This window comes from Carya illinoinensis, chromosome 15, assembly GCF_018687715.1.
Source record: "Carya illinoinensis cultivar Pawnee chromosome 15, C.illinoinensisPawnee_v1, whole genome shotgun sequence".
NCBI lineage: Eukaryota > Viridiplantae > Streptophyta > Magnoliopsida > Fagales > Juglandaceae > Carya > Carya illinoinensis.
This window is the reverse complement of record NC_056766.1, coordinates 16,039,214-16,055,000: the sequence shown is the minus strand read 5'-3', so window position 1 is coordinate 16,055,000 and position 15,787 is coordinate 16,039,214. Positions and strand designations below refer to the sequence as shown.

Genomic DNA, 15,787 nt, shown 5'->3' with positions numbered 1-15,787 from the left:
TTCAAAAGATGTCCTGATCAAATCATTAGAAGATGTGTGCCAGAAGAAGAGATGCAAGACATCCTCCATCATTGCCATTCATCATCATATGGAGGACACTTTGGAGCCACCCGTACAGCAGCTAAGGTACTTCAAAGTGGGTTCTATTGGCCTTCTATTTTTCGTGATACTTACACTTTGGTGAAAACTTGTGACTGGTGCCAACGTATGAGAAATATTTCAAGGCGTCATGAGTTACCATTGAAAGGTATCTTAGAAGTTGAGTTGTTTGATGTTTGGGGAATAGATTTTATGGGACCTTTTCCTCCTTCTTTTGGTTTTGCTTATATCTTATTAGCAGTTGACTATGTGTCAAAATGGGTGGAAGCAATTGCTACAATAACAAATGATGCAAAGGTAGTGCTCAAATTTCTGCACAAGAACATATTCACAAGATTTGGCACTCCACGAGCTATTATTAGTGATGAAGGGACTCACTTTTGCAACAAGTTGTTTGAGAATCTTCTGTCTAAATATGGTGTGAAGCACAAGATAGCACTTGCTTACCATCCTCAAACTAATGGTCAAGCTAAAATTTCAAATAGAGAGATCAAAAACATCCTTGAGAAGACGGTCAAAATCAATAGAAAGGATTGGGCGAAGAAGCTTGATGATGCTTTGTGGGCATACCGTACAGCCTTTAAAACACCTATCGGGATGTCTCCATACCGATTAGTGTTTGGAAAGGCATGTCATCTTCCTGTAGAGTTGGAGCATAGAGCTTATTGGGCTGTAAAAAAGTTTAATTTTGATTTAAAGGCAGCAGGTGAAAAGCGACTTCTTCAATTGAATGAGATGGAAGAGTTCCGGAATGATGCATATGAGAATGCAAAGATCTATAAAGAAAGGACGAAGAAGTGGCATGACAAACAGATTCTTAGGCGAGAGTTTGCTCCAGGGCAACAAGTTTTACTCTTCAATTCACGACTCAAACTCTTCCCGGGAAAATTAAAATCAAGATGGACGGGTCCTTATACAATTCATGAGGTTTTCTCTTTTGGAGCAGTAGATTTGAAGGATAAGACAGGGAATATTTTCAGAGTTAATGGTCAAAGATTGAAGCACTACTATGGAGAGCAAATGGAGAGGAACTATGCATTTATTCCTCTTGGAGATCCTAATTGATGATGATTGAAAAGTCTGGCTGTAGACTTTAAAACAAGCGCTTATGGGAGGCAACCCATAGTTCTTTCTTTCTTTCTTTCATTTATTTTCCTATCTTTATTTATTTAGTTTTAATAAATTGGTTTTTGATGCAGGGTTAGTTAGCATGAATAAAGAGCTGGAAAATTTTAAAACCTCGGAAGGTTCACCATGAAACCAGGGAAGTTCCTTTATTTCTTCAATCCTTTTTACTTTTGCATCACAATGAGGACATTGTTTAGTTTAAGTTTGGGGGTGTAAACTCCTATAATCATTTGATCCTCTTGTTTTCTAAGTCTTGGGTTGTTGATGGGTTGTTTGATTCTCTTACCAAGCATGCATTGGAGTAAGATTGAATTCTCTATGACTCTAAAATTTGTGATTGAAGATGGTTTTGAGAAAAATTTTCAAAAATTTCTTTTATGTCAAGTGAAGTTTTGTGGGTACTTTGGTTTAAATCTTTGACTTTGAACACAATTGAGCACATAGTCGTTTTTCTCTTATTCCATTTTGCTTATGAAGAGAAGAAGTTAAATTAATTGAAAGAGGGAGGTTCGATTTTGCTTTGCTCTAGAATCCGTTGATGGGTCCTTGAGGCGAAATCCTAGTTGAGACCAAATATTAGAGAAATGATCTAGGCATTTCTTTGGCATAACCAAAAAGCTTTCCCAGCCGTCCTAAATGTCATGCCATCATTACATGGTGTGTTTCCATAGTCAACCCCCTTGAGCCTTCATGAGACTTTATTTATTCTTTGAACTACATAAACCATGCCAGCTCTAAGCCTGAAAAACAATGAATCTACTTTTGATAGTTTGAGAAAATACTTTGGTGGAGAGTTACATTTAAAAGAGAAAAATTGATTTCATGATGAACCGTATTATCTTTGCTTTGATTAAAAAAAAAAAAAATTGAAGAAGAAAAAGAAGAAGAAAGGAAGTGACTGAAAAAAAAAGAAAAAAGAAAGAAGTAGAAGAAGAAAAAGAAGAAAAGAGAAAGAAAAAGAAAAAGAAGTCGCTAAGCGGAGTGTGAATTACCTCAGATTTTGTTAAAGGAAGTGTTGGTATTACATCAGTGATTACAGCAATAATAATGCTACAAGTATGAGCATATTGCCAAGAAAGAACTATGACTTGAATCATGTGAGTTTCTCTTTTAATGTTCTTTTCACTAAATATTTTTCCAGTTTGATTTAATTTCCATATCCAGTTCTTTCTTAACCCTCACCCTGTGGCCTATCATTACAACCTTATTAAAGACCTTTTGATCTCTGATTTTGGTGTTGACTACATTAGTGGAGATGATTTCTGAAAATTGGACTTATGGGGTTAAGTTTTAAGAGAATTCTTTTGATTTTGGTTGTTCTACTTTTATCTGAATTTGCAGGTGGTTTGAGGTTAAATTGACTATATCACACACACACTCAAGGTCTTAGCTTTAGGTTGAAGTAAATGCTTAACTCTTGCTTGACAAATTGCAAAATTTTTGATTGATTTTCCTGCCATCTTTGATGTTAAAAGAGTAAGATACTAGAGATGAAATCTAAACTCATAAAAGCTTGGTGAGTGATGATACTTCTCTTTCGGGTCGAGTCGATATTGCCTAAACTATCATTTGTTTTTCTTTTTGTTTGAGGACAAACAAAGTTGTAAGTTTGGGGGTATTTGATGACTTGCAAAAATTTCATATTGCAGATTTTACAAGTTCGCTCGAGCGGAGGCTTTTGGCTGCTCGAGCGAATTCAAACAGAGTCGAACGCTCGATGTGCGCTCGATAGGACGCTCGAGCGAAATCAGGCAGAGTCAAACACTCGACGCGCGCTCGACACCCCGATCGAGCGAACATCGTATTTTGATAGATTTTAGGTTTTCTGCCATGAGACCATATAAAAACAATTTTTCACTCTAGAGCCGCGAGTGGGGACTGGAGAACACTTCTTGGGAGAGAAAAACATAGCTAGAGGGATTCAAATCATCTATTTTTGGAGAGGGAATTCGAATTATTGCACGTACGTTGGAATCATACACGAGCACGGACGAGAGAAAAGCGTTGAATCGTTTTTTTAGCTTTTGACGACGAGTTGAGGCTGCAAGGAGGATTTTTCAGTGTTTATTTTCTTCTTCCCATCTTCTCAGAACAATTATAGTGAATTCGTTTATGTTGAATTCAATTTCTAGCATGAGCTAAATTTTTTTCATTCTAGGAAAACGATGTAACCTATTTCCGAACTATGCTTGATTGTCTATGCTAATTTAATGCAATTCTCTCTTTGTTTATCTGATTTATTCTGAATTTATTGCTTCTAATTAACTGACCATTGATTAGATGATAAGTAATCTTGTGATTTGCTGTCGAAAGAGGGAATCATAGGGTAGATCTTGGATATTTCAGCATAGGTAAGTATAGAGATCGAAAGACTTGTATGAACCTATGTAGTAATTAAATCATTGGTCTTATTGCGTTCTTGATTATTGAATTTGCATATTCTTGTGTGAATTGATAACCAAGAGTCAATTCCAATTGACTATCGAAAGAGGCTTTTGGATGAATTAGAGATTTGCTAATAGACAAAAGAGATTTAAATTAAATTAGCTGGATGAGAAAAGCATAGTGAAGAAGTAGGTGAAATCGATTTCCTAGAAGTTTTCTTCCCATTAATTTGATCTTCGAACGTCAGTGTTATTTCCTTTGCATATTTTTCTTCGAGTTGATCTAGTTTAAATTGCAACTACAAAAATCTTAGTGATTCCTCTAGATAAAATCAAGTTTAGTATAATTTTAGTATTTGGCAAAATTAAGGTACTAATCCTTGAGGACGATACTCTTCTTATTACTTTACTATAAAACTACGATATTGTGCACTTGCAGTTTTGCACCGGTCAGCTATCCCTTAGGCCATAAACTTTATGGAAGAGCACGAGCTGCTGCATCTTCTGTAAACCAAGTTACAACACTTGTGACTGACAAACAGGAGCAGGCTAGTAACAACAGCCAATATCACTAACTCAAAAGCAATATGGTCAGCTCATGGCATTGCTCAAGACACAGAATACTTAGCCCCACACTCCTCTAGTCAACCAAGTCAAACCCTCATATCATCTTCTTCAAGTGAACCTAGTATGCCAAAGATTTCTGGTATTTCTTTCTACCTATCTACTTGCAGCACTAAGCCTAAGCATACTTTAATGTCTCGTGGATCATGGACACTGGAGCTATAGATCATATGATCTGCTCCCCTTCATTTTTCACAACCTTTAAGGCAAACATTTCACATTCAGTTGCTCTTCCAAATGGATATATAGTTCCTGTCACTCATATAGGGATAGTTTCTCTGGATGAAGTTTTATGTGTCCCATCATTTTCCTTTAATTTATCTTTGCTCGAAAACTAACTGAAGCATCAAAATGTTGCCTTTTTTTTTTTCTCCTTAATCTTGCTTTGTACAGGACCTTTTAACTTGGAAAATGATTGGAATAGCTAAAGTGAGGCAATGTTTGTACCGCTTGCTGCAAGAAGAAGTCTCTCCTGCAGCTTTGACTAAATCTTTACTTGTTTTTGCCAACAAAACCACCATATCTGCATTTGGCAACTTGGCAACAAACCCACCAGAAGTTTTCAATCTATGGCACTATAGACTAGGACATCCTTCAGATTCTAGTTTAGATTTGCTAAATCTTGATCATGTAATCAAGCCCACAAGCACAAAGGAACCATATTCTATATGTCCTTTAGCCAAGTTGCATAATTTGCCTTTTAATGTTTTCTTTTAATCTCATATTTGCTAGAAAGCTTACTCAAAGATCAAAATGTTGTCTCATTTTTCTACTTGAAAACTGTTTCATTCAGGACCTTTTAACTTGAAAAACAACTGGAATGGGTAAAGTGAGGAATGGCTTATATCACCTATGGAGGAATGAAGTCTCTCCCACAGCCTTAGTAAAAGCTCTGTCATCAATAACCATGAAGACTTTACTCTTTGGGACTACAGACTTGGACATCTCTTTGACTCTAGAATGAACTTGATTAGAAAAGAGGACATTTCTGATTGTAATGTCAGTTCCAAACTCTACTAAGTTTGCCCCTTAGCAAAATTGCACAAACTCCCTTTTCGTGTTAGCCATCATAAATCAGAAAAATGTTTTGATTTGGTCCATTGTGATCTTTGGGGGCCTTGTAATGAAATTATTCATGATTGATCAAGATGATTTTTGAGCATAGTTGATGATTTCAGTCATTGTACCTGGGTATATATGCTAAAATTGAAATATGATGGAATTGGAGCTTTACAACAATTTTGTGCAATGATTGAGACCCAATTTGACTCCAAAATCAAAGTAATTAGAAGTGACAATGGAAAGAAATTTGCCATGAAAGATTTTTATTCAAAAGTAGGCATAATCCATCAGAAAACTTGTGTTGAAATACCTCATCAAAATGCTATTGTGGAGAGGAAATACCAACACATTTTGAATGTAGCTAGGGCCCTAAAGTTTCAAAGTAAAATTCCAATGAAATATTGAGATGATTGCATTCTTATTGCAGTGTATCTCATGAATAGAACTCCCTCACCATTGCTCAAAGGCAAGGCTCCTTTTGAGCTTCTTTTCAAGATCAAACCCGTTTACTCTCATCTTAGAGTATTCAGGTGTTTGGCTTTTGCCTCCACTCAAGTGAATAACAGGCACAAATTTGATCCTAGAGCTAGAAAGTCAGTGTTCTTGGGTTACCCTTTGGAAGTTAAGGGTTATAAAGCTTCTGGACCTAGAAACAGAAAGGGTCTTAATTTCGAGGAATGTGATCTTTTATGAGAGGACTTTTCCGTTCAATGCTAAGGCCATAGCCACTCAACACGACCTACCAAGCCCAACCACACTATCCTACCCTCAGCCACTGGACATTGCACTTGACCACCTTTTTGAATCAGCACATCACCAACCTAAACCAAATGTTGGTACAGAAGACACAGCAAACACCTCACACACACAAAGTTCACTAGAATCTCCTGCAGAAAACACACACACACACACACACACACACACACACACACACACACACACACACACACACACTTTTACACACACACATGTGCCACCATCCCTCACATGCCTAGAAGGTCCACTAGAGAGAAGCATGCACCTCCTTACTTGCACGATTTCATTTTTCAACAAGCATCCTCACTCTCCCATTCATAGAAGTTGAACAAGGATGAATGATCAAAACTCTCAGGTAATGCCTATCCTCTTGATGCTACTCTTTCCTACCATAAACTGTCCAGCTCACACAAAGCTGTTGTTGCTTCCATCACTAAGGAAATGGAACCTAACACTTATGCACAAGTTTTCAAAACCCCGAATTGGTGAAAGGCTATGCAAGTTGAGATAAAGCTTTAGAAATGAATGATACTTGGACTGTATTTGATTTGCCTCATGGCAAGGAAGCTATATGGTGCAAATGGGTATAAAAAATCAAGTACAATGTAGATGGGAGTATTGACAGGTATAAGGCACGGTTAGTGACAAAGGGATGCACACAGCAAGATGGGTTGGATTACCATGAGACTTTTTCTCTTGTAGCAAAGCTATTAACAGTCAGAACATTGCTTGCTATTGCAGCTGTTAGAGGCTAGAATTTGCACCAATTGGATATGAAAAATGTGTTATTCCATGGTGATTTGGATGAAGAAGTTTATATGGAACTTCCACCAGGTTATACTTATGATAACTGTACAAAGGTTTGCAAGCTTCATAAGAGTTTGTATGGTCTGAAATAGGCATTGAGGTAATGGTATGCCAAACTTTCAGATTTTATTGTTTAGAAGGGCTTCATGTAGTCAAAAGCAGATTATACTCTGTTTACAAAGGCAGTGGAAGAGTTTTTTACAGCCATACTTGTTCGTGTAAATGATCTCATCATATCAGGTAATGACATGAACATTGCTCACTCTCTCAAGTCCTCTCTGCATGACAGATTTAAGGTAAAAGATTTAGGCACTTTAAAGTATTTTCTTGGCTTAAAAGTAGGAAGATCAAAAGAAGGGATTCATGCATATCAAAGGAAGTATGCAGTGAACATATTATCTGACTCGAGAACCATTGGGGCAACACTTACTAAAATACCTCTAGATCAAAATAGTAAATTTTCCAAGGACCAAGGTGCTCTGCTTAAAGATCCCCCCATCTACAAAAGGCTTGTTGGGAGGCTTCTTTACCTCAACATCACCAGACCATATTTAGCATACTCAGTCTAATTACTTAGCCAGTTCATGCAAGCTCCTAGAATTGCACACTTAAATGCTGCTCATAAGGTGCTAAGGTATGTAAAGATAGCTCCAGGTTAGAGATTATTATATTCTTCAGAATCTAACTTGCAACTTGAGGTGTATTGTGACTTAGATTGGGGAGCATGCCTAGATACACGAAAGTCTGTAACAAGAAATGGTGCCTTCCTTGGTCTTGCGTTGGTGTCTTGGAAATCCAAGGAACAAAACACTATCTCTAGCTCCTCAGCTGAGGCCAAATATAGGGCAATGGCAAGTGCCTGTTGTGAGTTAACTTGGCTAAGATTTTTACTTCAAGACTTGAAGGTAGATCACCCTCAAGTAGCTGTGTTATATTGTGACAACAAGACAACATTACACATTGCAGCAAATCCAATATTCCATAAAAAACTAAACACATAAAGCTTGATTGTCATTTAGTCCATGATAAAATCCAAGAAGGAAGTATCATCACCAAACATGTAAGTAGTGGCTCACAGGTTGCAGACATTCTAACTAAGGCATTGGGATCAAACAACTTTCATATGCACTTACACAAGATGGGAGCATAAAACATCTACTCTCCACCTTGTGGGGGGCTGTTAAAAGAACAAGAGGAAACACAAAATGAGTGCCACCAACATGGTTGTGACTTGGCAAAATTGGATAGAAGACAATTATTGAGAGTGATGCAGAAGGAAAAGGAAAGAAAGTGGAAACAATGGAGGGAGTGGCATAAAGCTCCAGAGCTGCAATGGACTAATGAACCAAAGAGTCATTTTTCTTGTTATTTTCTATTTTTGTTTGTATGTATAGCAGAGAGTTTTGTTTCTTTGTTTCTTTTATTTCTTTTGCATAGAGTCATCTGTGTATATATATATCTTTCTTTATATATAAAAGTGTCTATGTAATGGAAAATCTTGTTTTAACGATTTTTCATATTTTTCTGTTAAAATTAACACCATTTGTTTAAATACGGGTGAATGTAACCAGTGTATGGAATGAAGACATAAATATTGAGAGAGAGAGCATTCAATGATATAAGACAAAAAGTTACATGGAGAAAATATCAAGATGAAAAAAGCTACACTCTGGCATTTTGGGGACCAATCCGCGTACGAAGTGGACATGGCCTGCTGCAGTCAGTTTTTTTTTTATATTAAAAAATACACAGAGAAGAGGAAAGCATCGGCTTCCCAGATCTATTTTCGATCAACCCTTTGTCTCCCTCTCCCAAATCTCATCTTTCTCATCTTTTCTTTAATTTCTCTTTTTCCATTCTATTTTTCATGCCCTTGAATAAAATAGATGACTCATCCACTATCCAGAAGCTTAAGCACAAGATTGCATAAGCTTGCTCTAAGATTCAAGAAAAACCAAACTTCCCAATGGCACTCACGTGGGTTTTTTTTTTTCTTTTTCTCCTTCTCTTCCACTGCCTTGATTAAAAAAGAAATGTAAGATGCCTATGAAAATTTCTCTTTCATCTTTCCTTAGTTCATTTTGCTTCAAAATAAAATTCCCAATCGGTAGGAGGTAATGTGCATCTCTCCTTAACAATCTTCAAGAGAGAGAGTGTGTGTGTGTGAGAGAGAGTTTGTGTGCGAGAATACACCCGTTGGCGCCGTTTATAGTGGCTTTTCGTTGGAGGAGATGACTCAAGTTTAATCTTTGGGCATGTTTTCTCTCGGGGATGAGCTCTGTAAGGGAAGTAGAGATGATAATTCTTTCTGAAAGGGTAGAAAGGTTGAAATAAAGGGACAAGGCAGATTAAGAAGAAATAAAATAAAAAATGAAGTCATTAGTAGTAGATGAGTAATTCTTTTTGGAAAGGTAGAAAAGGGATTTAGATTTATGCCAGAGGCTGGAGCTTTGTTCTTCGTTTTCGTTGTTTTTCTTTTGAAAAATAAAAAATAAATAATGCTGACGCCAGATTCTTACACATTTTGAATGCACAAGTTGCCTGTATATAGCGGGGCTCAAGATGCTTAAATATATATGGATGGCTAGGTGAGCCACCTGGTTTGGGGAGTCGTGAGTGATTAATGAACGTACACAAATATTTAATAAAAGACATATACAAATTTTATATAGATCATAATTTTTATATTAAAAAGTTACATGATTTTTATTTATTTAATGTTAGTTTAAAGCCAAGAATAATAACAATACAAATATATATTCTGAATTTATTTTATAATATAATTTATTAATCACAATAATTACAATACTGAATAGTTTATATAATAATAAGTAATTAAAGATTAGTTATTATATTTTTCTCTTTCTCCTTAACATATACACATGTATTAGGACACATGTATTAGGTGCATAAGATGTGAATCCCTAAGTAAAATACACGTGTATTATACATTTCATTAACTCATGTTATTGAGTATTTCAAATTTAAAAATTCCATATAATACAAGTGTGTTTAATCAAAGTTTTTTTTTAAAATTTTATTAATTTATTTATTTTTTTAGTATTAGTAGGACGTAGCTTTCGCTAAGTCATATTCAACACGTGGACTTGCTATGATGGGCACGTCACAAAGGCCGTGATCCTTGAGCTAATCAGATAGAGTAAATTCGGCCAACAACTTTAAAATATATTTTAGGATTTATATATATATATATATATATAGAAAATATTATAGCACAAATTTTATAAAAAGAATGGATTATTTAACTTTATGTTGACTCTGATCGACTCAACCACAACGTAAGAATTTCAACGTATTCTTTATTGATCCTCGACAGGATGACACAAATTGATGAATTATAATACAAACATCAAACGACACATATTTTGAACAACAATTTGTGTTGGACTTTTATTAAGTTTTTTGTATGCATCTTTGCTAAAATTATGGATGTTATAAACATGTATTGGATTATATGATATTTTGAACTAATTTTTTATCTTCTCCAATATGTCTGAAATTATTAAGTGAAATCAATCATTTTTATAAAATATATAATATTATTTTTTACAAATAACTATTTCATTAAACTAGATAAACGTGCATGTTACTCTCACCTAGTAAATATATATATATATATATATGTAGGTTTTGACTGTAAACAATAGTAAGAAAAGTTAATGTAAAGAACACAAGGGAAAAACTCTCTCCAAAGCTGCTCTTTGCCTTGCTATCTCTCTATTCTCCTTGCAGGATAGTGTTTTATATCTTGCATTTTCTTTTTTATGTTACTTTCTATTTTTGTACAGAATATGCTGTAAGATTCTTTTGTTTCTTGGACTGTATATATGTTAGTGAGGCTCCTCTGTACATGCCATGCTATCAGAAATGATAATTGCAAATGTTCTCCTCTCAATATCCTACTGTTCTTAGTGTTTCTCAAGTTTTCTTTTCTTTAATCACATTCTTTTGTTTTCCTGCGTTAATCTTGTTTACAGTTTCTTACAAAATAATATATATATAATATAAAAAAAGAGATATATATATATATTTACATGATTAAGCATAAAAACTTACATACAGCTCTCAATACAATAAAATAAATAGGATTAAAATGACGTTGAAGGAGGTATAATCCGACACGTGATGGATAAAAAAGTCTAATTCATTTTATATGCCACCCCTCACGCATAAAACAACCCATTAATTGGCCATTATTGGATGGTCATCAGCCCATATTCAATGGTTTTGCGTCAATTTTCTTCCCCATCCTCCGGTCTGCTTATTTATTTAATACAATTTTTTTTTAATCTTATCATCACCGATCTGTTTCAGCACTACCATTTTGATAAAGAAAAACACTCGTCTCTCTCTCCCTAGCTTATCAATCTCCCAAAAAAATGGACCTGCTTCTGCCCCTGATCATGATGACGATCTTCTTCCTCCTCTTGAAACTCCTGCACTCAGTTTTATGGTTGCCGTGGAGAATCCAAGACCATTTCCGCAGGCAAGGCATACGAGGCCCTCCCTACCGTCCTGTCGTCGGAAACATGCCGGAGGTTCGGCGGATGACTGCCGAAGCTCAGTCGAAGGCCATGTCTTGGGACGACCACGACACCCTTCACCGGCTGGCTCCTTACTATTCCGAGTGGTCGGCTGTGTATGGGAGGACGTTTCTGTATTGGTTAGGGTCTAAGCCCAGGCTGGCTATCGACGATCCTGACATGATCAAGGAGGTCCTCATGAACACCGGTGGATCATTTGAGAAGATGGAGCATAACCCTCCGGTTAAGATGTTCTTTGGACAAGGAATATTTGCATTGAGGGGTGAAAGATGGAGCCTTCACAGAAGAATCGTAAACCAAGCTTTCAAGATGGAGAACGTTAAGGTAAATTTTCAATACCAACACTACTCTTCGTATTCGTTTAAACCTTTTTTTGGTCAACTAAAATTCATTAAATATTATAGTACTATTCTTTTATGCTTTGTATATTCGTTAATTTAATGTTAGAGTTCCAACCAAAACGGTAGGAGCTCTAAATCATCACTCGATTTAATCCTTGAGTCTCACAAAAGCAAACTCAATTATTTTAATTTATATATAATACGTCATATATATTTTATAATAAACTAGTTTTACAATCTAACATATTGCTTCAACCTACGTCAGTTTGTAAGTTTATTTTTATGGAATATTTTTGTGACTAAAACATTTCTCTAGTAAGAAGCAGTAAATAAATAATAGGTTAGATCATACAAAGAATGCGTAAACACTATGAGAACTACTTTAGGGTAAGTACAACTCAAATTTTGTTAGTTTAAATTTCTTAGCAATGATATATTGGGATATTGCCACAATGGTAATATTGCAGGCTTGGGTGCCAGAGATTGTGGCTAGTACTGGACAGATGCTCCAGAAGTGGGAAGAAGCGAGAGGAGGAAGAGACAAATTTGAGATGGAAGTGCACAAAGAACTTCAAAACCTTTCAGCAGACATAATATCTAGAACTGCATTTGGAAGTAGCTTTGAGGAGGGGAAGAGGATCTTCATGTTACAAGAGCAACAACTACGCCTTGTCTCCCTAGCTTATAGAAGCGTCTACCCTCCTGGTTTCAGGTGATCAAGTACATATTAAAGATTCTCATCGTAGGCTTACTACACCATTTTTAATAGGGTTGAGCAAAAATTCAAAAAATTCAGATCCGCTCCGAGTCCGATAAAACATAGTTTGAGTTGTATTTCTTTTTTAATATTTCAGTCAATGTGATTGGAGTCGCCAGACCGACTCTAATCTCAATCTGATCTGACTCTGACTTCGATTTTGCTATTTGACTTAGACTTAAGACTCTGAATCTGACTCCGATATGTTATATATGTTATAAAAATATATATTTATTTATATATTAATTATATATACTAGTATAGTTATATATCTAGAACTTATAAAATTAAATTTAATAATATACTAGCATGAGCTAATTATTATAAAATAATATACTTATATTATAATATAAATAGACTAGTGATAGTTTAGTTTATGTAAACAATATAGTATTACTACCATAGATAATCAAGTATAGAAATAAGTTAGGCACTACTATTTAAATAAGTCTAGTATAATAAGTTAACAACACATATACTAATTTACTAAAATATAACAATATGTAATTAGATACTAGAAAGTCTAAGATATAATTAAGTTAGAAATAAGTTAGACATTAGTATGATAACATATAATTAGACATTATAGTGTAAGTCTTGTATAGAAATAAATTAGATGCTACTATAGAAGTAATTAATAAGTCTAGCATAATATATAAGTTAATAATGTATAATATCAATTTACTAAAGTATAATTATATGTAATTAGATACATACTAGAAATAAGTAATAAATTATAAGTTAGACACTAGTATAATATAATAACATGTAATGCTATGATATAATAACATATAATTAGATGCTAAAAATAAGGTATAATACTATAGTATGATAACATGCAATTAGATACTATAGTATAAGTCTAATATAAAAATAAGTTAGATATTAGTACGTATAGAAGTAAATTAGCAGTGAATTATTTAGTTTTAGTTTTTACTTTTTTTGAGAACTTGAAATTTGTAAGCCCACAAAAATTCTTTTTTAAATAGGCTAATTAAGTTTGAAGTTATAAAAAAGAAGCTCAATGCTAAAACCCTAAATCCGACTTCGCTCTACAGGAGTTTGGATTTAAATTTCAACAAAGTCAGAGTCGAATCAGAGTATACCCAAGTCAGAGTCAAAGTCAGTGCTCACTCCTAATTCTTAACTTTTCAAAAACGTTGGCACATGAACATAATTTGAACCTGTCTTTAGATTCTGTTTGTTTTGCAATTATTCCCTCTTGGATGAGATGTACTCCGGGCATACTATTCAAGAAAGTGTAGTGATTTTGACAAATGAGTTTTGTTTCTATACACGGGCTATTTACCTTCAATTAACAAAAGCCTCTTTATTTAGGATTTTGTTATCTCCAATTACACTAGTTGATGCGATATATCTTAAGTGACTTTATAAGCCAACCATCAAATTAAAAACTACTTAAAATGTGATATATTATATCTCCGTTGTAGTTGATGGTGATGAAAAACAAGATAAAGAACACTATTTTTTGTGAATGAATGATATATACGTCAATTTGTAGGTTTTTGCCCACTACAAATAATAGAGAGAGGTGGAGGCTTGAGAAGGAATCACGAGAATCTATTAAGATGTTGATAGAGAGCAATAATAGAAAGGGGAAAGAAAGTTCAAGAAATTTACTTGATCTTTTGCTATCCCCTCACAAGAATCACAATGGTGAAGAAGAGAAACTAGAGGTGTCAGAAATCATAGATGAATGCAAGAGTTTCTACGTTGCGGGAAAGGAAACAAGTGCTAATCTTATGACTTGGGCACTCATCCTTCTAGCATCAAATCAAGAATGGCAAAGTAAGGCACGAGAAGAAGTTTTCAAGATTTGTGGAGATGAACATCCCATAGCTGAGAACTTAAACGACCTTAAGATAGTGAGTTCAAATATTCCTCACTTTCCTGCCCATTATTGTAGCATCGACAAGCTTTCATTTCATAATTTAGCATTTTAAAGTTGAAGATAACACTCTTTTTTGCATCGTCAAGTTGGCTTTATTCATTTTATATGTTATGCAAGGATATATATATATATATATATATAATGTTTGAACCGATAATTAGAGAGAATCTTGGTATGCAATAGTTTTCCTAGCTCCTTAATTATTTATTCATGATTTTGCAGTAACCCATGCACCAAAATATAACTAAGCTGTTGCTAAAAATGACTGAGAAAGTAGTACTTGTAAGCTAGAAAGTATTCATTATCCTGACTTGTTTCATGATTATGCATATTTTAATAACTCGAATAGATATTTAGCATTAAATGGATGGCAAACTATGCTCAACCATGAAATAGTATAAATTTCTTCTTGTTTTCTCAATAGGTGAGTATGATATTGAATGAAGCGCTCCGCCTCTACCCTATAGCTGCAATCATGTTACGGCAAACAACCAAACGAGTTAGGCTAGGGAAACTCAACATCCCAACAGGAACACAACTTTGTTTGCTCATGACAGCTGTCCATCATGATACTAAGATATGGGGAAAGGATGCACATAAATTCAATCCACTGAATTTTTCTGAGTCTCGAAAGCATTTAGCCCCGTATTTTCCATTTGGGTTAGGACCCAGAATCTGTGTAGGTCAATATCTAGCCTTGGTCGAGACAAAGGTGGCACTTGCTATGATCATCCGAAAATATTCTTTTACCATGTCACCAACTTATGTTCATGCACCAATGATGGTGATGACCTTGCAACCTCAACATGGTGCACACCTCCTATTTAGGAGGATTACTGCCTGAAACTTGTAGCCTCAACATGGAGTAGCACAACTCTTGTTTTGGAGGTTGCCGCTCTTTGCGCGCATGCCACAACATATGTTCAAGGCTCAATTTGGAAATGTTTGTGTGTATGTGTTTGTTTTTTATTTCCTCAAATACCGTTTGTTGCTTTATGAGTTTGGATATTATGTGTTGAAAATAAATGGATATTTGTAAATAGTTGTGTGAAAATATTTGGAGACAACATTTTTAAAGTCCTGTAAAAGTGGTAGGAGTTATTGAGAATTTGTAAGATTTTTTTTTTGAGTTTTTAAAAATCACTTAACAGTCACCCTATTGTGGCTGCCATCATGGAGTAATGCTACGTATAGTTCCCATTTGGAGACTGCAATGTAGGCATAAACAATTTTATTTTTAAAATTTTTTAAAATTACTAAAATATCTCTCCTAAAATGATGTATTTTTTCCTTTAATAAAGGGCCTGCACATGACGTCCCTACTTAAGGACTGCAAATAGAATTTCTCACCA

The 15,787-nt window shown here is 34.8% G+C and overlaps 1 protein-coding gene across 1 annotated transcript; it reads left to right on the top strand.

The window, feature by feature from the left end:
• Window positions 1–11,102: 11,102 nt before the first annotated feature.
• LOC122297414 (cytochrome P450 734A1-like) lies at window positions 11,103–15,512 on the top strand. Its single transcript, XM_043107463.1, has 4 exons — window positions 11,103–11,749; window positions 12,234–12,478; window positions 14,046–14,409; window positions 14,860–15,512. The coding sequence occupies exons 1-4, from the start codon at window positions 11,261–11,263 to the stop codon at window positions 15,277–15,279; spliced, it is 1,518 nt and encodes a 505-aa protein (XP_042963397.1). The 5' UTR covers window positions 11,103–11,260; the 3' UTR covers window positions 15,280–15,512.
• The last annotated feature ends 275 nt before the right edge of the window (window positions 15,513–15,787 follow it).

Excerpts from the sequence above, each read along its gene's own strand:
- LOC122297414 (XM_043107463.1), top strand. The coding sequence starts at position 11,261 with ATGGACCTGCTTCTGCCCCTGATCATGATGACGATCTTCTTCCTCCTC. Across the intron at positions 11,750-12,233 it reads TCAAGATGGAGAACGTTAAG|GCTTGGGTGCCAGAGATTGT; the intron begins GTAAATTTTCAA and ends GTAATATTGCAG. Across the intron at positions 14,410-14,859 it reads ACTTAAACGACCTTAAGATA|GTGAGTATGATATTGAATGA; the intron begins GTGAGTTCAAAT and ends TTTTCTCAATAG.